Source organism: Lygodium microphyllum, chromosome 3, assembly GCF_053477565.2.
Source record: "Lygodium microphyllum isolate KBCC chromosome 3, Lygodium_microphyllum_v1.1.10, whole genome shotgun sequence".
NCBI classification, from domain to species: domain Eukaryota; kingdom Viridiplantae; phylum Streptophyta; class Polypodiopsida; order Schizaeales; family Lygodiaceae; genus Lygodium; species Lygodium microphyllum.
Genome location: NC_141137.1, coordinates 150279352 through 150301816, shown reverse-complemented (window position 1 = coordinate 150301816; position 22465 = coordinate 150279352). Strand labels below are relative to the sequence as shown.

The 22465-nt window shown below is 43.8% G+C and overlaps 1 protein-coding gene and 1 pseudogene across 1 annotated transcript in view; both read right to left on the bottom strand.

The window, feature by feature from the left end:
• Positions 1 to 18902, bottom strand: part of LOC148039036 (uncharacterized) — a 62736-nt gene extending 43834 nt beyond the window's left edge. Inside the window, exons 1-3 of the mRNA XM_087675310.1 lie at positions 18766 to 18902; positions 18571 to 18663; positions 18059 to 18151 (exon numbers count right to left, since the gene is read on the bottom strand). Coding sequence (XP_087531436.1) covers positions 18059 to 18151; positions 18571 to 18663; positions 18766 to 18835 — 256 coding nt within the window. The 5' untranslated portion in view covers positions 18836 to 18902. The remainder of the gene's footprint in view (positions 1 to 18058; positions 18152 to 18570; positions 18664 to 18765) is intronic.
• Positions 18903 to 19911: 1009 nt separating this feature from the next.
• On the bottom strand, positions 19912 to 20490 carry LOC148039035 (pyrophosphate-energized vacuolar membrane proton pump pseudogene; annotated as a pseudogene).
• Positions 20491 to 22465: the final 1975 nt, after the last annotated feature.

The window sequence follows — 22465 nt, the reverse complement described above, 5'->3', positions numbered from 1 at the left end:
TTAAGGTCTCTTGTATGCCATGGAGAAACCAATCTATGGAGAGAGGTGATCAAATACATCCCCCCTTCTTTTTTCACTCTATCCCCTCCTTAAATTTAAGTTCAATATAGGAAATTAAGAGGGGTCTACCTCTAATCTATATGCTTAAGTATCCCCTTCCAAAAATCCCCCTCCCTTACACTCACGTGATACTATACAACATCTATAGTGAACCCCCTTATGGTGGTGATCAACTGCCAAGACCCACAAACCATTTATTGCTTCAAGCATTCCAAGCCAAGCACTAATGGCTACCTCTCACATACCTGACGCACCATCCATCTCTACGGGTGTAGTGAGCTTACCTCCATGCTCGATCGAGTTACCTCCTCTCCCAAGCACTCAAGTAGCTCCACGATCCAAGTGCAAGCTTTAAGCGAGCTCCATCCTCAAGCTCCCCACCCCAAGCTCCATTTTCATGAGCAAGAGAAGACAAGAGAAGAGAAGAGAAGAAGAGAGGAGAAGATGGAGAGCTTCTCGTCCCAGGTCCCTCACCCTCACACTCTTACACTCCCTCTCTCAAGCACAAGCTCAAGAAAGCAAGAAGAAGAAGAAGAAGAAGAAGAGGAGGAGGAGGGGAGCCACTTTTGGCCACACACAAGAATGAGCTTCTCATTCACTTTTCAACTTTGTATACAAAACCCTAAATCCCTTTTCAAATTGGGTGGTTATCCCCTTATCCCTTTTTTTACATGGCTAGCCATGGCCTAGGCCCTTTTTGCCATTGTCCTCCTATCTTCCTAGCTTCCTTCCTACCGCCCATCTACCTTTACAAATTACATGGATGAGAGCCTGCACTCTTAAAATAAATCATGGTGCACCCTGCGCCTTTTTTACAAAATTATTGACTTGCACTTTTTATCATGTACCTTTCTCCTTGATTTAGGACTTTTCTACACTTCTTATGTTTCCACATTCTTCTTGGTGCGCCTTCGTCTTCTATTTCCCTTTTGCCTTGGTCTTGTCTTCTACTTGAGATTTTCCAACTTTTCCACATTCTTTTGAGGGTTAACATTACCCCCCTCCTAGATAAGTGCTAGTCCCTTGGTACTCATTGTCATAGATAGCAGGCTTTGGCATGCATCGAAGACGTGGGTGGAAGGGACAGCTGTGGTTTGCTATGGAGGAGTTTTGGTGGTGGTGTGGATGAACGTTGTTTGGGGCTTGTGGTTGGTGGTTGGCTAGTGGTAGGGTTGTTGAAGTTGGTAATAGGGTTGGTTGTTGTTGGGGGAGTTCCACTCTTGGGTCGGTACAGGTGTTGGTATTCTGGGTATTCTGCGGCCAACGATTCTTGGTGGGCTTGCATGATGATAAAGGATAAGAATTCAAAGTTGAGTGTTGATGAAGGGTGAACGACCCTTTCATTGGAGTCTTCAATACCTGCATTTAAAAACCTTGCATATGTGGTATCTCCTTAGGGGTAGTACTAGTCTTCTTATCGTGCACAAGACATAGTTTGATTAGTTTGGGAGACAGGTCCAAACTCTAAGCAAGCTAAGAGTATTGTCTCGCACTTGAGGACCCAAAATGTGTATATATTTTGGTGTAGATATTATGTGAATGCTCGTGCATACTTAGATATTACGTAGTTAGAAGATGGCAGGTCTGGTTCCTCATAACAACGTGTGGATGAAGCAAGGTTGTCCATGTTGAGGAGAAGTACACAAGAAGGTGTATGAGACATCCTTTGCGTTGTGACAGCATCATGTAGCATAATTGAACACATTGACACCAAACTTTCGGTAGCTGGTAGTTATTCGGCTTGCTCGACGAGTACAGTGTACTTCTGATGGCCATTCGTGCAATGCTTACCACAATCAATTGCAATGATACTAAGGCGGAGTGTAAAAAGGAATCATACAATTGGGTCAAGGTGACAAGTCTAACCATAGGCGAGACAAGCTCCCGAGGTATGTCCTACCCTTGATGTGCCCTAAACAATTGTGGGGGATGTGTAGAGGGCTAAGGGACTAGGGACGGAGCTAGTCGACCAAGGTCACAAGGCGTACCTAATTTGAGGACCCCTAGGTGTCGTGCTGTGATTGTGAGTGATTTTTCTTTTATTTTTTATTCTCTTCTTTTCTTTTCTTTTCTTTTCTTTTCTTTTAAAAATAATAACCTAACTATAACCATTGCAATACGTTGAGGCTATTAGCCTTTCAATGGGTTGGGAAATGTCGAGATTCAAAGGCTCTGGAAATGGATATTACAGCGATGATTATGCCCTAGCCTCATTGCTAGAGAAATAGTTGTTGAGATGGGGAGATACACTGGAGATTTTGCAAAACCTCTTTGTACCATGCGAGGTTGGTACAATTGAGGTAACAACTGTTGTGAGTGCTAGGTGTAGAGTTTAACTCAGAAAGAGAGAGTAGCCCCTGATCCTACTTTGGGTCATACGATGTAGGCGATTGGTAAGGGTGATTTTCGCTTTCGGCAGTGAGGCTTCTGCCATGGCTCTTCGTGAGGTTGGTGGTCTTGCGGTGACTTGGACCCTAAACACTTTCGTACAAAGACTTGTGTCATCCTGCATCCACTTCACACTTTGTGAGAGTATATGCAAATCACATGCGTCAATTATGATGAACAAATGCGACACAAAAAGATATTACTTCATCTAAATCCTATGGTGTTGATTGCAATGCATCTCATTCACACTTGTTAAAGACATGCCATGTATTAGTAGTAAGGGAGTTTTGTATAGGTTGGGGGAGCTTGTCCCTTTAACCACTTAAGGACAAAAACTTTATGGCAAGATGGCCTTTGTTAAGTAGCTTATACAACACAAGGGCTATTCTATTTGTATGAGGTGGGGTGAGTTTGGGTGGTTGGGCGACTGGGGTTGTGCTGGTGAGGGGCTCCCCATCAGGTCGGGTAGGGAAGATATCGGTTGGGATTTGAATGGTGTAGTCCCTTGCCATAGCTCTTTCAAGCATGCTTTTAAATAATTCATCGAATTCTTTCTTGTTTCTAGCTTCCATCTCCTCTTTCAAGCACCTGGTGCTCGAGCATCTAGTAAGGGCCTGCACAGCTAGGGGGGTTCCCTTGAGCCTTCGTTTTCCTAGGCTAGGAAGTCTTTGGCCTACGTCCGGGGTGGTGTCGCTTAGGGCCTTTTTTGGTGCATACCTCTTAAGGGTAGGCACATAGCACTTTGGCAGAGAAGCTTGTGCCGTATGCTCCCTCTGACGGCGGATAACATCCTTGAAAGCTACTCCACTGGGTACTCCGTGATGACTACTGTGAGGAAACTTGTAAAAATTGAACCAAGGGTTAGAACCTGAGGTAGGATGAAATTATTCACATGACAGGGATTAACTAGTAGATTATCAAGTGCATAGTAGTCGTTGTAGAGGGACGGCCCCCGTGATAATATTCGTCCTGCTTCAACCGTGGGGCGTATTCTAGCTAGTAAGTAGATCTTTGCTCACCCCAAATCACACGGACTGGTTGTGATGAACTATGGCAGGACTCATCTCTAGAAGGGGAGATCAAAAGCCGAGGGAGAGCTCGTAGAAAGGGACAATGCCCCTTGTACATCCTCAAAGGTGTTGGTCAAGGCTTCCCATGGCAGTCATGAGGACTATCTGCCCTTTACTTGGAGGCGGGAACGGTCACACAACTTCTAGATGTGTGGTGAGAGAAGGACCCCATGAGCTCAGCCTATCAAACCCAAACTTTTCTCTCTGTGCTTGACTATCATTGCTTGTGTGTGTGCTTGCTTGGGTATTATTTATTCCTAGTCAGAAAACACATTGTTCATTTATGTACAATTTATGTTTCCACATCGCTTCATGAAGATAAAGACCACTTGTAGAACTCAGGATTATACTGGAGTGTGGCACACACATCCAGTACTCGGGGCAGCTTACTCAATAACAATAGATATTTTGTAACATCGAGTAGCATGGTACCTTGTCCGAGCCTATTCACAACATGTAGCTCCTCCTCAATGTGAACCTTATCAATTAGAGAGTTTTCTTGGCTAGTTTCGACTAAGTCCATACTCCAAATGGCAGATAGTACTGGAAAGGAAGTTAGTGACCCATAGGTTGGGTCTCTTTGAGACTGTCATTTGGACAATCGCTCCTCTAAGACTGTCATAATATAGGCTCCCAGTTTGGCCACTGTAATGCGAGTTTCAAACTAACATTTTTCAAATTGACTTCGACCCTCTGATTGTCACTTTAGTTGCTCTATCTCTAAGAGATTTGGTTGGTAGAGCACATCATTAAATGTCACAATTAAGCATAGTTCGTCGGCCTCCTTGTCTGAGATGAGTCGCATGCATTCATGCAAGAGCCTGTCATAGTGCTCGTCAAGATGTTCTTGCTCTTCCCAGGATAGAAAAAATGGCAAGTATTCTTCAAGCTGCTCCCTAGGGAATGCGCCCATGTCTTCAAGGACATTGACACTTGCGAACACTTTGAGCTTAGCATCCAACTCAGTTAAGCATTCTGTGACACTTCTATGTTCAATGAGGGATTGATCGATTGGTATCTCAAGCAAGGTTCTAGGAGTTTTCCTAGACTTTAGCACAGCTGGAGGATTAGGCCTAGACAAGCAAGATTGGTCAACTCTAGGATTGCTCATGTTCTCAGGGTTTCCATGTTTCTCTTGAGGCATTGTTGTTACTGCATCATGTTTCTCCTTGGATGCGACTAGTATAGATTTATCACCCTGTTGTGACAGTGTTCTATCCACTCTTGATCGATCAATGCAAGTTCTGTTTTGTCTATGGATTGAGTGTTGCAAGAAACCGCTAATGATGGTTTTTGACTTATCAGAACATACTGACATTTCTAGGGTTTCACCATTATTAGGGGAGATGGCAATGGGTTCCTTAGTGGGTGGACTCGATGCTTTATTCCCAAGTTCTTCCGTGCTCTCCGTCTCAATCTTCTTGGCATCCACAATCACTTGTAACTGCCGTTGTGTTTGCTTTATTCTATTGATGTGCTTGGTTGGGTCTTAGCACTCTCTTTCTCTAGTGTGCTCTCATGGGACTTAGTTGTGACCTGTTGAACAACCTTGCTAGGTTGATTGGTCAGATGCGCCATCTCCTAGGCAACATCTTCGAGAGGATTCTCCTCAAGCATAGGCTTTAGGTGCTTTGATAGTGTTGGAGGTATCAAGGATGTTGGTTGCGACACCTCCTCCACCGGTGAATGGCTAAGGACACATTCTGCAAGGGGCATCGTCACGACCAAAGGCTGTGACTGCTGTGATTCCTGATTGGAAGTAGTAATGGCTAGTTCAGCGGATGGCCACTATTGGTAGGCTGTAGTGTGAAGTCCTTAAGCAGATCAAAAGTGGTCATGTCTTTTTTTGCCCTTTGCACATTCACTTATGCAGATTGAGTGTAGTCACGATGGATTGCACAAGCATATCCTTAGGCTGAGAACTAAGGGTGGTATCATGTCCCGCATTTTGGACATTTGGAAGCTCAGATGGAGATAGAGATTGGGATTGAGCAGCTGCACTTGAGGATTACGGTTATGCTTCCTGTGTCCATTTAGGGAAAGAGGGTGTAGGAGACTTGGGACTCCTAAGTGGCTTTGACACTGGCTGGACGATTTTCTCATGGCTGTTAAATGATTCTGCCATTTGCTTTGTTGAGCAATTAACCTTACCATGATAAATGTTGTGCCTATGATGCTCCTTATCCTCGTGGGAAATCAAAGGCTCCTTGGGCACTAGTGGCTTTTGTGCACACTCGATGAGTACATATGATATTCGCTTATTAAGCATGCTAGGTTGAGGATCTACCCTTCGAATAGTCCCATTTGGTTTCTTGATTTTCGTGAGGGGATCAGTCACTCCAACCTTGTTGAGTGAAGACTTGGATTTTCGTCTAGATTTCCTCCTTCGCTTCTTTGCTTTTGACATGATCTGGTCTTTAGCTAATAGAGGTGATTTAGCAGGGGACTTTGGTACCCAAATCCATCAGTTACCTGTGTAATACCCTTGAGCACGTAGCAACGCTTTGGATATCCATCACGGCATTGTGCTGGCTCTCCATCCATGCCTTCGTCTATGAAGCTTGGGCTTCTTTTGTGGTATTCTATGATATTTGTAAGTCCAAAGCATGTCCTTGGCATTGTCTCCTGACCTTCTTGTTTCAAGCATGGCCTTGCTCACTAGTTCTCAGTGTTCGACATGCGCTTGTATTAACTCTTTCAACAAGTCCTTGCTCTCATTAGTAGGCTTGATTGTTATGTCAGCACCTTCTTTGCCTTTCCCTTGAGGTTCAATGAGGCTACCCTTGCTAAAGGTTGTGACTATCCTCACACCTGGTAGTGTCAAGTGTATCATCTATGCTACATAATCAACCTCACACTTTGTTGCCCTCTTGAAGGGTCTTCCTAGGAGGGTTTCTTTTCCACAATCAGCACAATTTGGAGGAACATGGAAGAGGATAGGCAAGCTTTTCGTTTCAATAGTTACAAGGATTTTGCACTTCCCTATAAGTGCTTGTGAGTGTCCCCCATAAGGACTAAGAGTTGCATTAGTCGGTGTGAGCTCTGGTTGGCCTAGTAGGGTCCATACATCATAGGTCAAGATATTAAAATCGGCTCCTTCATCAATGAGAACATCGATAGTGTGCTATCTTTTCGTGGTGAGTTCAACCCTAAGATAAGCAGATGGTACTATGACTTCATCTTCCGGGTCTTGACTTATAATTTTAAGCCTTCTGACAAATGCCCTCAAGTCCCCAACTACACCACCAGATGTGGATTCTTCACTGATGTGGGAGCTTTCACTCAACCACCAAGACCCACGGACTGCTTATTGCTTCAAGCGTTCCAAGCGAGCTCTCATGGCTATCTCTCACCTAGCCGACACGTCATTGATCCTCTCGGGGTGTAGTAAGCTTACCTTGATGCCGAAACAAGTTGCCTCCTCCCTCACACAAGTCGGTAGCCCCACGATCCTAGATGCTAACTCAAGCATCCTCAAGCCTCCTCCATCTCCAAGCTCCATTCTCCATATCCACGTGCAAGGTAAGAGAAGGGAAGGGAAGAGAGAGGAAAAGAGAAGAGGAGATGGTGAAGAGCTTCACCCTCTTGATCCCTCACTTCCACACACTCACTCACTCCCTCTTACTCTCACATTCCCTCCCTCAAGAGCACACACACTAGCAAGAAGAAGAGAAGAAGAGAAGAAGAGAGGACTCTTGTTAGCCACACACCAAAGAATGAGCTTTCATTTACTTTTTGAACTTTATATATACAAACCCTAAAACCCCCATGGACACCCATCCCTTGTTACATGACCGGCCATTGTGGCAAGGTCCCCTTTTCCTAATTCCCTCTTCTTGCTTCATGTCTATACCCGTCTATTCCCTTACAAGTGGCACAGGAGGAAGCCTGGCGCTCTTTTACAAGAGTTTTTAGAGTTTTTGAGGCGCCTTTCCTTTCAAATTGCTCTTTTTGCCTCAGTTTAGTTTTTGAGGCCGCCTCTACGCCTTTGCTCTCTTTCTATTCTTTTTGCGCTTTTTCCTTTATTTTTCCGCCATTCCGATTTGAGATTAACATTACTCCCCTCTGAGATGGGTGCTAGTCCCATGGCACGTCAAGCTGTTTGTTGGGGAAGGGAAGGCGGTCAGCAAGTTGTTGGTTAGGTTATGGTAGGGCCATAGGCAGGTTGGGTTGCCATGGGAGCGTGGACAATACTGTCAAGTGGTTGATGGGGCCTCGGAAGTTGATGGTTTGGCACATCTTATAGTGGTTGCAAGGAGAAAGTGCGGTGCTCTTACTAAGGGGAGTGTCTTCTTTATTGTGGGGTGCCCTGTGCGCATGCTAGTGGAACGGGAGCTAGGTCTAACCATAGGTAGGCTTGGGTGATGTCCCACACTTGAGGACCCCGTTCGTGCGGTAGGGGGATGCAGTGAGTGTAGCATAGGGTGACAGGTCTAACCATAGGCGAGTGTTAACTCCCTAGGTGTGTCTTGCCCTTGGTGTGCCCTAGGCATGAAGTGGGGTGAAAAAAAGGCTAGGGGGTTAGGAGTGCGGCCAACCGACCGCAATCACCAGATGCACCTAACTTAAGGAGCCCTAGGTGGAGGGATTGTGAGTAGTGTGCCAGGACCAGCGTGTGTGGATGCTTTTTTTTTTTTGGATTGGGTTTAGTTGTAGAGACTTGTTAGTCCTCATCCTCAGGGAGGGGTGGTGAAGGAGATTTAATGGAGTGGCTCAAAAATCTCCGACCCTGCACGAAATTCTTAAGGTTCAAATGAACCTGGAGGGGAATGGTGGAGAGGAAAGGATGGCTGCAGCGAGTGAACGGCTGTCGCTCATGTCTTCAAGAATAGCAATGCAGAAAGAAGGGAGGAGGCTGGCTCGCATCATGAGGTGGGTCATCACGCAGTTGTCGATTGCATTAGGATCAAGGGGAAGGCCGCGTTCATCCAGGGTGGGGTCTTGACTAAGTAAGATTTTTAGGAGCCTAAGATAGTTACAAGTTGTGATAAAGGCGGGATCCGAACAGGAGGAGAAATCAGCAATAAAGCGTATCATGGTGGCATCTAAGCTATCAGAGGTGAAGGTGAGGGCTTGGGCTAAAGTGGTGGTATATGGGTTATATATTACAGGAAAGTCATAACGGCCGTGGGCGTTTGTATCGAAGTCTACTCATATTTGTTGAGGGTATGCCATGTAGGAAGGGTCGTTCCTCTCTGAAAGGAGAGTGTTACAAAAGGCCATCCATTGCTTCGGCCATGTCTTCTTCCCCTTGTCTTCTCACCTCAGCCTCCTCTTCCCTAGCTCTTTTTTCTCTCTCTTCTTCTATTTTCCTTGCCTCCTCGGCCAACCTTTCAGCTTCTTCCTTCTCCTTCTTTTTCCACTTCATCGCCTCTCTCAGGGATTCCTTTTTTGCTCTTTCCAAATCTTCTTCTTCCTTTTTCTTGCCCTCTTTCTGTTTCTTCCTCTAAGTTGCCTTCCTCCAGCTCCTCCTTCCCTGTTTTGATTTCTGTCCGGTTGCTCGATTGCTCCTTTTTTTGATGGGTGAGTGACCTGTTTGGGGTCCTGTCTAGGGTCTCATCTGCTCCTTTGCTTCCCATTTGGGTCTCTTTCATAGCCTTTTGGATGATGGCCGTTAGTATGCTTCCATACCCGATGAAGGAGGCTTTCGAGGAGGGTTTCTTCCTCTCTATATTTTTAGATGAGGGGGATTCTCCACCTGCATGTTTGTTGCCCAAGGCTAGTGCTTTGGTTGCTTGGTCTATTTTTTTTCGCACATAGCCATTCAAATCCACCTCGTCTAGGGTGCGGGCTGTCACATTCTCTAGCACATGTACACTAATTTAATGTATAAGGGAATTGTAGCATTGGTTGGAGAAAAGGGCATGCACCAACTTTTCCTGTAGGCGAATCTCAGCATCAGGGATGTCTTGTAAGCTGATGCTATCGTAGTGCTTTCTCCACCAAGGCCTAGGTTAGCATTACCCGCACTTGCCGGGCATTGTCCCCCTTTCCCACCATCACCATTCCGCACTCTCAGTCATGGTTGTACGTTCTCAAGAACTCCATACACTTCGTGAAGTCAGGTTCGTGTGCAAACTTCTCTAGGTACTTATGGAGGTGGCACTGTTCCACTATCCTCCTTGCAGCCTGCTCCTTGGCCACCATCTTCTCAAGGTTGTGAATGTTGCAGAATTTTAGCTAAGTGTAAGCTCGATTTTCCAGGATGATGCCGTACTGTGCTCTCTCTTCTTCTGTGAAGGCGAGTTGATGGGCCCGGTCTTGTTGTGACATCTCTCGTTCATGTCATGAACCATACTTCCCATTAGTGCTATAATTATTATACATACGAGAATTTGCTAAAAAGAAGATTTTATGTTTGTTGAAGGACATCATTAAACTCCAATACAAATTCTCCTCTTTAGACTTGGTTTGTGGCATCCCTCCTATGTCACCCGTTTCTTAGGTGTTTATTGTGTTTACTTGATCTTGATTGGTTTTAATTTGATTCACCTTCACCCTATTCACCTTCATGCTACCCTCATAACCTCTCCCCTTCCAAAATGAGAAGAATCCTTCCTAGGATCGAAGGTTAGGAGATCCAAGGCATTCAACGTTCGAGTATGAGGCTTACTTGCTCATGAGCCAAGTATAGAATTCTGGGTTGTATTGCAACTGAGCCTTGGGGTCTAGAGCGAAGGGTCGGGTACTTACATATGTGATGTAAGTGAGGACATCAATTAGCAAATTTTCGGAATCGACGCAGCTAGCGATGTGGAGCTCCTCCTCGATCAAGAGGCGATCAAGATATGGGTGTCCCTTGACGTGGTCTTCCATGGGTCGGCCACAAAGAGTGGTTAACACTCTATATGAGGTGGATGCGACGTAGGTTGGGTCGTCCTCCGATGTTTTGATTGGGCGGCACTGCTTAGCATGTCAAGATTGTGGGAGAGAAAGAAGGAGTCTCACTTGAAGCTTTCTTGCTTGCACAATGGGGGAATACACACAAGGGTGGAGGCTGAAAATAGTTTTTCTCTTCTTAGTTGTGTAAGCCAAAAGAACTCTAGTACAAAGAAATAGAAGAACCCTATATATGGGTCTCAAACCAAAATCAACTAACTAAGGTGGCATACTAACTGAGCCACGAACTAGAGTAGATAAGGATAGCTATCATGTAGCTATTATTCATGGGTGGTGTACCAACCGCATCTACAACTGACAAGTCGGTGACATAAATGCACAACGGTCACCCTGGCATATCACGAGTGGAGCTCGATATCTCAACACTCCCCCTCGAGCTCAATCCCAATTCCTACACACCAAGCAGGTCTCTGAACTTGCGCAGCTTCTCTGCGCCCAATGCCTTCGTGAATATGTCAGCTACCTGATCCTCTGTGCTGACATAAACTAGATCAATAAGACCTAGTAAAACCCTCTCTCGCACATAGTGATAATGCACCTCAATGTGCTTTGTTCTAGCATGATAGACTGGGTTATTTGCCAAGTGTATACTACTCATGTTGTCACAATAAATGACAACTGGCCCACCTGTATGCTGATGCATATCATAAAGTAGCTTATGCAACCAAGCTACCTCACATGCAGCCATTGCTGCGCCCCTGTACTCAGTCTCTGTGCTCGACAAGGCAACTGCAGGCTGTTTCTTGCTGCTCCAAGTGACTGCAGCACTTCCAAAAGAGAACACATATCCACTGGTAGATCGTCTATCAGAAATACTACCAGCCCAATCAGCATCAGTGTATCCATGCAACTGTATCTGAATCCCAGTCTCATAAAATAGTCCATACTGCAATGTGGACTTCACATACCTGAGTATGCGTCTAGCCGCATCCAAATGTGGTTTCCTTGGAGCCTGCATAAACTGACTTACCAATCCAATAGCATAGCTCAAATCTGGCCTGGTAATAGTCATATAAATCAAACTTCCTACTATGCGTCTGTACATAGTAGGGTCTTCTAGAAGCCCACCTGCATCTGTGCTCAGCTTCACATTCTGCTCCAAAGGAACTGAAATAGGCTTACAGCCTGTCATCCCATATTTGGACAGCATGTCCAATCCATACTACCTCTGCAAGAGCTGTATCCCACTTGGTGATCTAATCACCTCAATGCCCAAGAAATAATGCAGCTCTCCCAAATCCTTCATTTCAAACTTCTGCTTCAATAGCATTTTCACATGAAGGATATCTTCATCACTGTCACCTGTCACAATCAAATCATCAACATAAATGACAAGTAGCATAATACCTTTCTCTGTTTTTTCTCACATAAAGTGAGAAATCTGCCTTGGAAATATGAAAGCCAATAGTGACAAGATACTGTCCTATCTTGTCAGACCATGCTTTAGGTGCTTGCTTCAAGCCATACAAGGCTTTTTTCAACCTGCAAACAAACTCAAGATGAACAACATGCACATAACCTGGTGGCTGCTCCATATAGACCTCTTCTTGCAAATCACCATGCAAGAAGGCATTCTTTACATCCATCTGATGTAAAGACCATCCCTTTGATGCAACTATAGCAATGACTGCTCTTACGGTTGCCATCCTTGCAATCGGACTGAATGTTTCTTCATAGTCAATGCCATATGTTTGTACATACCCCTTGACTACTAATCTTGCCTTGTATCTGTTCACAGAACCATCTGCATTGTGCTTCACCTTATAAACCCACTTACAGCCAATTGCATTTTTACCTTTAGGCAAAGGTACCAATATCCATGTAGCATTTGCTTCCAAGGCATCCATTTCTTCATCCATGGCTTTCTCCCATTTTTCTTTTCCCATGGCTTGCTCAAAAGAAGTGGGTTCTGGTTCTTGTATCATTTTGACCATATATGCATAGTGAATGGCTGTAAATCCATCATATTTCAGCCTATCCACAGGATACCTAGCTCTCATAGACCTGCGCAAAGTAGATTCACTCCCAGGTGCTCTCAAAACATCCGTGGTCTTCCTTACTCGAGGTGTAACAATAGAAGCAATACCCAACTCATCATCAATGCTCTGTTCTGAGCCACTAGATTCACCATCCACATAAGAGTGACCTGCATTCACATCAAACATGGGCTGATCAACCTTCTCTTTTCCTTTTCGTGATACCTACATACCACTATCTGCATTACTTTGAGAAGATTCTCCTGATCTCAATCTGCCTGTCCATGGCGAAGAATGTGAACCACTGCTAGAGGACGCTCCAGGTCCACTAATATTTTGTGATTACTGTTGTGAATTCTGTGCAGCATTACCATTTTGTGCATCTACATCATCAATCACATTTACTGGTTTATACCAGCTACTCATCTCATCAAAAACAATATCTCTGCTCACTGTAAACTTACGAGTAGAAGGGTTATAGCATCTATACCCTTTTTGCTGCAGAGAGTAACCAATAAAGATGCACTTCTCAGCTTTTGGATCCAACTTGGATCTCAACTCATCTGGCACATGTACATAGGCAATGTAACCAAAAATTTTCAAATGAGAAATATCTGGTTTCCTACCAGTATAACTCTCCTCTGGAGTCATTCCATGTATTGCTGCAGTGGGAGTCCTGTTCATTATGTAGACTGCTGTAGCAACTGCTTCAGCCCAATAAAAATCTGGCAAGTCTTTTTCATTGAGCATGGCACGAAATACCTCTCCAATATGCATGTTTTTCCTTTCTGCAATTCCATTTTGTTGTAGGGTATGACTGCATGAATATTGCTGCTTTATGCCATGCTCCTGCAGGAACCTTGCAAACTCATTTGAGAGGTACTCTCCCCCTCCATCTGACCTTAGGCATTTTATTTGCAGGCATGTTTCTTTTTCAACCATAGCTTTAAGGGTTTTGAAATGCCCAAAAACTTCACTTTTCTTTTTCATAAAATACACCCAATCTTTTCTGCTATAGTCATCAATAAAAGTGATAAAATAATGACAGCCTCCAAGAGATGCAGCTTTAGTAGTCCACACATTAGAGTGGATTAATTCCAATGGCTTCTCACTCTCTTGAACATGTCTAGGAAATGGTTTCCTTGCCTATTTTCCAAACTGACAGTTTTCACATACCTTATGCATTTCTGCAACCTTGAATTTAGGCAATCCTGCAACAATATTTTGGGCCTACATTGATTTAAGTCGCTGTACATTAACATGACCAATGTGTTTATGCTAGATATCAATATCTGCAACTACACCGGTCCCATGTGCAAACATTGCTGCACTCAATTCAGACATGTCTGCATCTAATGTAAACATTCTGCCCTTCTTCTTTCCTTTTGCTATCAAGCGACCTTTATTTTTCATATCCTCAACAAAGCATCCATGAGGATTAAATCTGACCTGCAAGCCCTGCTCAACCATTTGACCAACAGAAACGAGATTCTTGGTGATATTCGGCACATGAAATACATCGGACATGTATTTCTTTTTCCCATCCTGCATAGACAAATGAATTTTTCCAATCTGCACAATAGGATGTGCAGTATCATCACCAGTCTCCACAAATCCTGGTTTTTCCATTTTCCTTGCATCCTCCATCCATTCTGCATGACCTGTCATGTGGTTTGATGCACCTGAGTCAACATACCATACATCATTGCTTTCTTCTGCACTTGTCACAGAATTGTTCATGTGCTGCACCATAAACAAATGCTCATTTCTGTCATCACCCTGTCTACTAGAAGATGCATAATTCCCTTGTTGCAGTTTTCCATTCATGATGTCATTCTGCTTTTTATAGCAGTCTTTAGCCATATGACCCATTTTACCACAGTAGTAGCATTCAACATTACTGTTTGCATTTTGGCCTCTTTGCCATCCACCACGACCTCTTTGGCTCCCCCTTCCTCTAGAGTTACCACGTCCTCCTCCATAGGACTGGTTTTCTTGAGTTTGTTGCATATTCTTATTTCTACCATAGCCTCCATATCAGCCTCCTCTACCTCTGCCTCTACCTCTTCCAGCATTTGAGTAGAAGACAACTTCTTTTGACGTTCCTCCTGAAGAAGATGCACCACCATTTCTCTGCTCCTCAGAAATTAGAAGAGCAATCAACTCCTCAAAATCAGGAAATCTTTCACGGACGGAAATGGATGTTCGGAACTGTGCATAATCATTTCCTAGACCATTCAAGGTCACTGAGACTAAATCATCATCTTCCACTGGCGACCCAATGGAAACAAGTGCATCTGCAATCTTCTTTACCTTCATGTGGTAGTCATTGATGCTCATACTTTCTCTTTGCACATTGTGCAACTCTTGCTTGAGCTGCATTTTCCTGGCTTGCATATTTGTGCTATACATTTTTGACAAAGTATCCCATGCCTCCTTTGGCGTACTTGCATCTTGAATATGCACAATCATAGAGTCTGAAATGCTGATAGACAGCCAGTACATAACTTTCCTGGCTCTCTCATGCCATGCTTTAAATGCTTGCATTTGCTGTTGATTGGGAACATCAGGAAGAATTGGTTCTTCTTCATTTCCTGCAACAAATTCCCAATATCCTTTTCCCATAAGGAAATTCGTCATTCTAAACTTCCATGCTTGGAAGTTGTTCTTGTCAAGCTTTTCAGTGACAATCTGTGAGAGAGAATCAGATGCGCCATTACAGAACACTGCAAAGAATTCTGTCACTGCAAAGAACACAGCTTTAGTCTCACAAAGACAAATCTGCAAAACTGACGAAAGTGGTATTTGACCACACAGTCACTTCCTAGTGACGATTTTGCATCAACAGGCAACAGGGATGATTCTGTAACTCCCAATGTCTCTGCGCACAAGCATACGATGCAATTTCTACAGTAACTTTTCACCGACCTGTAGAACAGTGGCTGCACAGCATAAAACTGGGCCTTTTCCTGAGTGCGTGCAGAAAACTTCCGCCTCCAAAATAGGCCCCGAAATGGCCTCAAATAAAAAAAACAAGGTCGCCGAGGACTAAAGCCCTCACCCGCAGCATATACTACCCTCTTGCTTCACCGCGAAGGGCGTCTCAACCTGAGACAATGCACTCCTGCACTTTCCGGCTGTGCTACCTGCAGAGATCTGCTCCCAAAAAAGAAAATGAAAGCAACACTGCTCCTCTTACCAGAACACCGTGAGCTTGGCTTGCTTTCTTGAGCTCCTTACCACGAACAAGGCTCTGATACCATGTCAACATTGTGGGAGAGAAGGAAGGAGTCTCACTTGAAGCTTTCTTGCTTGCACAATGGGGGAATACACACAAGGCTGGAGGCTGAAAACAGTTTTTCTCTTCTTAGTTGTGTAAGCCAAAAGAACTCTAGTACAAAGAAATAGAAGAACCCTATATATGGGTCTCAAACCAAACTCAACTAACTAAGGTGGCATACTAACTGAGCCACGAACTAGAGTAGATAAGGATAGCTATCATGTAGCTATTATTCATGGGCGGTGTACCAACCGCATCTACAACTGACAAGTCGGTGACATAAATGCACAACGGTCACCCTGGCATATCACGAGTGGAGCTCGATATCTCAACATAGCATTGGTCATGATTTGGCATCCTTCGAGCTCCCACTGCAATCACAGAGTGTACCAGTTTCATAAAAATGGGGAGTCGGTATTAGCTAATGCTTTCAACTCCTCGATTTCTTTATCAGTGATGGAGGAAGTCACATGCTTATTGTAAGACGTAATGAGGCATTGTTTGATGGCTTGGTCTCTTGATATCTCAGCGTATAGCAACTCGGCAAGTGAGTGGGGTGTTTTGACAAAGGCAATTTTGAATGTTTCCCAAGAAAAAGGCATCGTCCGAACTTCCGTCACTAAGGGCTCTCGCAGTAGGCCCAAATCCAAGCAGTCATAACTTAGAGCCAGTGACATGAACATGGCATCCAAGCATCTAAGACAAGAAATAACGTCATCCCCTGTGTCTTTGGCTAGGTCTGTGGCTAGAGTTAAGAATGTTTTCCACTTGTAAGATGGTTTAAGGCCCGCAAGTGGCTGGGGTTTAATGGGGCTAGGAAGCGCAGCTGCAGATGGTGGTAGTTGCCCATGACATGATGGTTGAGTCCCGTGGATAAGCATCGGAGTAGTGGTTGCTACTGATGGGCTGATACACTCGGATTGGGCTTGGCAAGTTTTATTGTCATTAGTTGGGGTTGAAGGGGGTAACGTTGTTTGGGGTTTGGGCCGGGGTTTGGGCCGATAGTCTTGCTCAACTCCTCAGAGCGCATGCGTGGGTGAGCTGGTAGCAGGCAAGCTTGGAAAATGCTGCGGCTTCTAGCCTTAGGGATCCATAGCTAGGCATTCCCCTCATAGTATCATTGCACATGCAAGAGGGCTTTAGGAACCCATCTTGGATTGATCATGCTTTGATCTCTGTAACTACGTCTTGGCCTCCTAGGCTTAGAGTCTATTGAGCTACAAAGACGTGGGCGTCTACTCCTAGGAGGTGGTCGCGGTTGTTTAGGCCTCCATTGAAACTCAAGTTATTGGGCCTTAGCTTTTACCGCTGTGAGCAGAGACCCGTGAGGCTTGGTGCATGGTGGCTGAGCCCTACCCCCTCCATAGACTTGGATATGAGTATTTCTACCAATGGCCCTGTGGAATTCAACGGAATCGCGTAGCCCTTGCTGAAGGTTGTATCAATATGGACATTGCCTATGGTGAGGTGGATGCACTGCGACTCATAATCGACATTGTAGCGAGTTTTCTTCTTGAAGGTTTGCCCTAGCAGCGACTCTGCCTGCGTTTTTACACAAGGAACTTTCAATCGATCCCCATATAGGAAAAAAAGAGAATTCCCCATGGAATTCCCTAGTTGAAAATACAAATAAGTGGGGAAAGTAAAAACTAGGGAAAATGGGACATTTCCTAGTAAGAATAAGTAGGGAATCACATAAGACCTTTCCTATGTAGGAAATATTTCCTACATAGAAAAATACAAAATTTTCTATATAGGGAATAATTCCTATATAGGAAATATTTCATATATAGGAAAAAATTTCTAGAGGTGATTCCCTAGATACTCTCACTAGGAAATCTCTCATTTTTCCTATTTTTTACATTCCCTACTTATATGTACTTTCAACTAGGGAATTCCATGGAAATTCTCTTTTTTCGTTATCACTTTATCTACTTTATCCTGCCTCTTAGACATGATAATATCAAACAAGAAATTGCACAATAAATTTTTAACTAGAAAATTATATAGAGAATGTCATCATTTCTAAGTAAGGATCAATAACATACATCTAATGATCAAAATAGATTAAACAAATTAAGACATTAACATCTACTTCTAGCAACCAAAAGAAAAACGAAAATAATTTTAAAGGAGCATAGAACTAAAAACTAACTAAGCAACATGTGTGTCTTGATTGTTTTATCCCTTAAATCTCCAATATGTTGCAAAGTAATAAATGTTTGTCTACCCTCTTCTCTAAATTTCAACATAGGTGGCCAATAGATATCATCATATGATGGTATACGTATCACTCCTATTGATACTCAAGTGATCAAATATCATTAGTTAGTATAACCATTTCAAAAAATGACTCATTATCAACATAACAAAGCTAGTAATACCTGATTCTTGGCTTGAAAAAGTGTTAAGGCAAGCAATCTCAATGTCTTCCTTTCTTGCATTGTCTCTTGTGTCATCTTTAGTAACTTGTTTACCTATATATACATAGAGTTAACCAAAGCTCACGATAATACAAGGTTATGAAAAATTTCAATAACACAAAAGAAAGTAATTAGATATTTTGTATCAATTTGGGTCACCAAATTTGTACAAGTTTTTGATCCTTAAAGTTGGTACCTACATCTTGACTTGAAGAAACATAATTGCAAGTAACCTCCTGATCTCCCTTTCTTACATTACCTCTTTTCCCACCTTTTGTTGTTCTTTAATCTATATTTATATATATACACACAATTACTCAAAGTTTAAAAATATGAATAACTATGAACATTTTTAATTAGACAAAGAGACTAATTAAAGCTAGTTAATCTCAAAATGAATCACCTAATAAAGCAAGATGTAAAATATGTACAAATTTTAATTTTCAAAGTTTAGTAGAAATAAAGACATATACCTGTATCGTGATTTGAAGAGACATTAGGGCCAATGACCTCCTTAGCTTTCATTGTTCCATTATCTCTTGTACCATCATTTGTGATTTTGTTACCTTTATGTACACATAATAAACCAAAGTTTAGAAACATAAGAGACATTTGTAAAACATCAAAACACGCATTTGTAAAACATCAAAACATCAAAACACGCATACCTTTTTTGCCCTGTTCTTTACACCATCTGATAGTGATAGTAAATTGAGCAGGTGAAAACAAGGAATTCATTGTTCATACTTTTATGGGCTCACCAACTTCTCCTTCTGGTTTGAAGCATCTTACAGACTTCCTGTTGAATAGTCACTGGCTGCGTGGGCACTGGCACTGGCTCTGGCTCCTCTCTCCACAGAGTCTGCAGATGGTGAAGATGATGATGACTGAGGAGGAGCCACTGAGTATAAATAGGCTGAAAAATGGGGAGCAATAAATGCTGGTCGACTGGTGCATAAAATGCTCCACTGGCATAAAATGCCACACTAGAAAAATGCCTAAAATACCTAATAAAAATGCCCAGCCCAGATCAAGCTCAGACTCACACATGAGCTGACAAGTACTCTGCTAACACCCTGGGTGATCTGATACAATATAATAGTACAATGAAAAGGGATCAGAAACTATACAACATAGAACCACCAAGTAGAACCATGGATACCCAAGCAATGGGTGATCAAGCCACCACCAAGGTGCCTCGGAGAGAACCTGATGTCGATGTCGATCGGACCAAACACCTGAAAATAGAAAAGATCATAGCATGTCTCTGTGTTCATCACCAATGTCTTGCAGTAGCATACAAGACCATCCTGTCAAAAATGCCGTTGAATATATGTGACCATGGATTCCCCGCCTTTGGCCAGTCCCCTCATGTGAGCACCAGACGAAAGCCTCCCGCTCTCTATCAGAGAACCAACTCATCATGAACCTGGATGTCAATCCCAGCTCCAGGATTTCATTCTGCCAGACTGAAGTCGATGCATCAGGGACGTCCCTCTCTGGAACCTGTGCACCTGTATAAAAGTATAGATGAGACGCGACTGCCCCATCTGAACACCCGCTCACACTCACTCTCTGGCACAAGAGAGTCGTGAGGAATGACCTCATCAGCACCACTAGAAAGCAGCCGAGGAAGGGGCCACCAAGCCCTTCCCGCGATCCGAAGAAGAGGATCCCTTCCGCGCGTTGGACTTCACCTTGACCGGAGGATCGGAGTCGGAGTCGGAGTCTGATGAAGGAGAGGACACATCGGTAGAGTCAACATTGGTAGCAGCTCCTGTCCTGCAAGAATCAACAACATCCTGGACTGGTCTTTATGTATTGCTGGTGAAATACTCTGTAACGTAGCCAATTACCAACCCTGCCCAAAGCCCTACTCCAACACAAAAAAATAGTTTCCAGTTTTGAACCATATTTGCACCACCGTTAGGATCATATATGTAAAACGTGGATGGTAGTGCCAGCCAACAAACAAAAGCTGCACCGAATGTCATTAAGGTGGTGGATATCAGCAATTGTCTCTTCAGTGTAGATTCAATATCCCTTAGATTTGAGATCTCGAACACATCAGTTGCGAACAAGGTTGTGATGAGGCACACCACAATGCCCATAGAGCTAATGAGTAGAGGGAAGCACATAGCAGTGAAGTCATGATTTGTGCCAAATGATGACATGGAAGCCACAACAAGAGCTGCATAAGAAGCTTCAGCAAAGGAGCCAAACAAATCTGAACCCATTCCAGCAATATCTCCCACATTATCACCCACATTGTCAGCAATGATCACTGGATTTTGCGGATCGTCCCAGAAGATCTGCTCCAACATCCACAGTTTTGGTATAGATTTCACCTCCAACCCTTTCAAATAGAGCCACGGATGAGCATCCAAGCCCATAGCTAGTGATGGCCTCAAAAAGGCCCTCCAAATCATCCTTGTAATAAAGCTGAAACAGTTTTATAGTGATGTATAAAACTATGAGGCCATTAGCAGCAAGTAAGAAACCCATCACCGAACCTGATTGGAAGGCAATTTTGAATACTTTGCCTATCCCTTTTCTGGCTTCCAAAGTTGTGCGAGCATTCGCATATGTTGCGATCATCATGCCTAAAAATCCCAACACTATGGACGTCAAAGCTCCCAATATAAATGCAACTGTAGTGAAAATCGCTGTAAAGAGAGCTGGGGCACATTCTTGCTTTGGATCGTATCTGCAAGGCTGGGGCTTAGTACTGAACCCCTTCACAGATCCCAGGAACAAGAAAATGACAACAGCAAATATTCTTGTTGGGGCACATTCTTGCTTTGGATCGTATCTGCAAGGCTGGGTCATAAGATGCACACCTCCAAAACAAACGTAAAATTATAGAATGACTAAATTTCAAGACGAGTAGTTTGTATTCAAACTTTGAAGTTATTCACTGGCTTTTTACCTGAGATCTGTTAGCTATATATAGTCTGTCTATATATATATAGTCTATCTATATATAGCGCCCCAATTTGCTTGTTGCGGTCTGAGCACAATAGAAAAATAATTGCAGCCAGTAGCTTGTCACCAATAGGGAAGAACAAGGGCCCCCCTCCGATAGAATCAATCCCCCTCTGCTTGTCACGGTCGGAGCGATACAGGAAAAAGATTGCAGCTGCTGCCTCAGTGGCAACATCACCTAGTTTCAACCTTGATTACTCAAGGATCCCCCTCCGGATCTGACGCCTCCTTGGACTGAGTGAAGTCTCTCAGAAGAAAAAGATGAGGATGAAGAGGAAGTGCTGTGGCCCCATGCAGTTTGAGGACCTCACAGCCAAGGTCCCAGATCACTCAGAATTGCCCTTTGCCTTCCGGTGCATCCTCCTGGTTTTCTTGCATTGTTCCTTTTCTTTTCCCACACCTCAAAGTGGGTTTAAGATAATCCAAGTTGAAAGTGGGTTTAAGATAATCCAGGTTGCAACTGAACTTGGGTGCAGTGAACTGTAGTTCAACCATGCCTGATAACTGAAATCCATAAAGGCAGCAACCATGCCTGATAGCTGACATCTAGAAAGGCAGCTAAACAATCACTTTACAGTGGAAGCCAAAGCTAAATCTACAGGTCATCATCAGATACCACTGCTGTTTTCTAACATAATGACTACCTCTGGTCTTCTATTTGACAGGGAGCCGAGGATTCGCAGCGGAGATTGTGCGACCAGGAAGGACACCAAGACCTAAAAGCTTCCCGTCCTGCTCCTCCGTTAGCGCTTCATATAAACAGAGTAATGGATGCCACCAAGACTCATGTTATGCAGCACCAATTTTTCTGGTGTAATCTTCCACTGCAGGGCAGCTTTATTTTTGAATTTAGGATAAAAATCGATTAATTAAAGATAAGTAGGGTCTGTAGGAGCCTGAGAGGGGAAGCCGTAGCAGCGAACCAGAAGACACGAAGCTAGGAAGGCAGGAGGGGGCCGGGCGAGAGAGAGCACACTGGGCTGGGTTTCCATCTCTTCATCCTCTATTCCACTTTTGAGCGCGAAGACAACACTAGTAGCAAGCTCCAGGATGTCATCAGCAAGCAAGACCTTGGCCGCTTGCCCAGAAACTTCCGTCTCTTCTCAGGCGGACGAACTCAACCTCAGTGAACATTCTGAATTACTGGGGTCCTTCTATAAAATCCCTGCCATTGACAGAGCATGGCTCCTTCCATCAAAGACAGGGAAAAAACTTGGAAGCAAATCATCATCTTCATCAAGCCGATCACATCCCTGCTCCCTTCATACTGCCCCCTGCCTATCGCCCTTGCAGTGATGCCTCAATCGTCCTGCACGAGGTCCCTACCATCGACCTCTCGCCCTTGCTGTGCCAACAGACAAAAGGCAATGCCGGCAACGACAC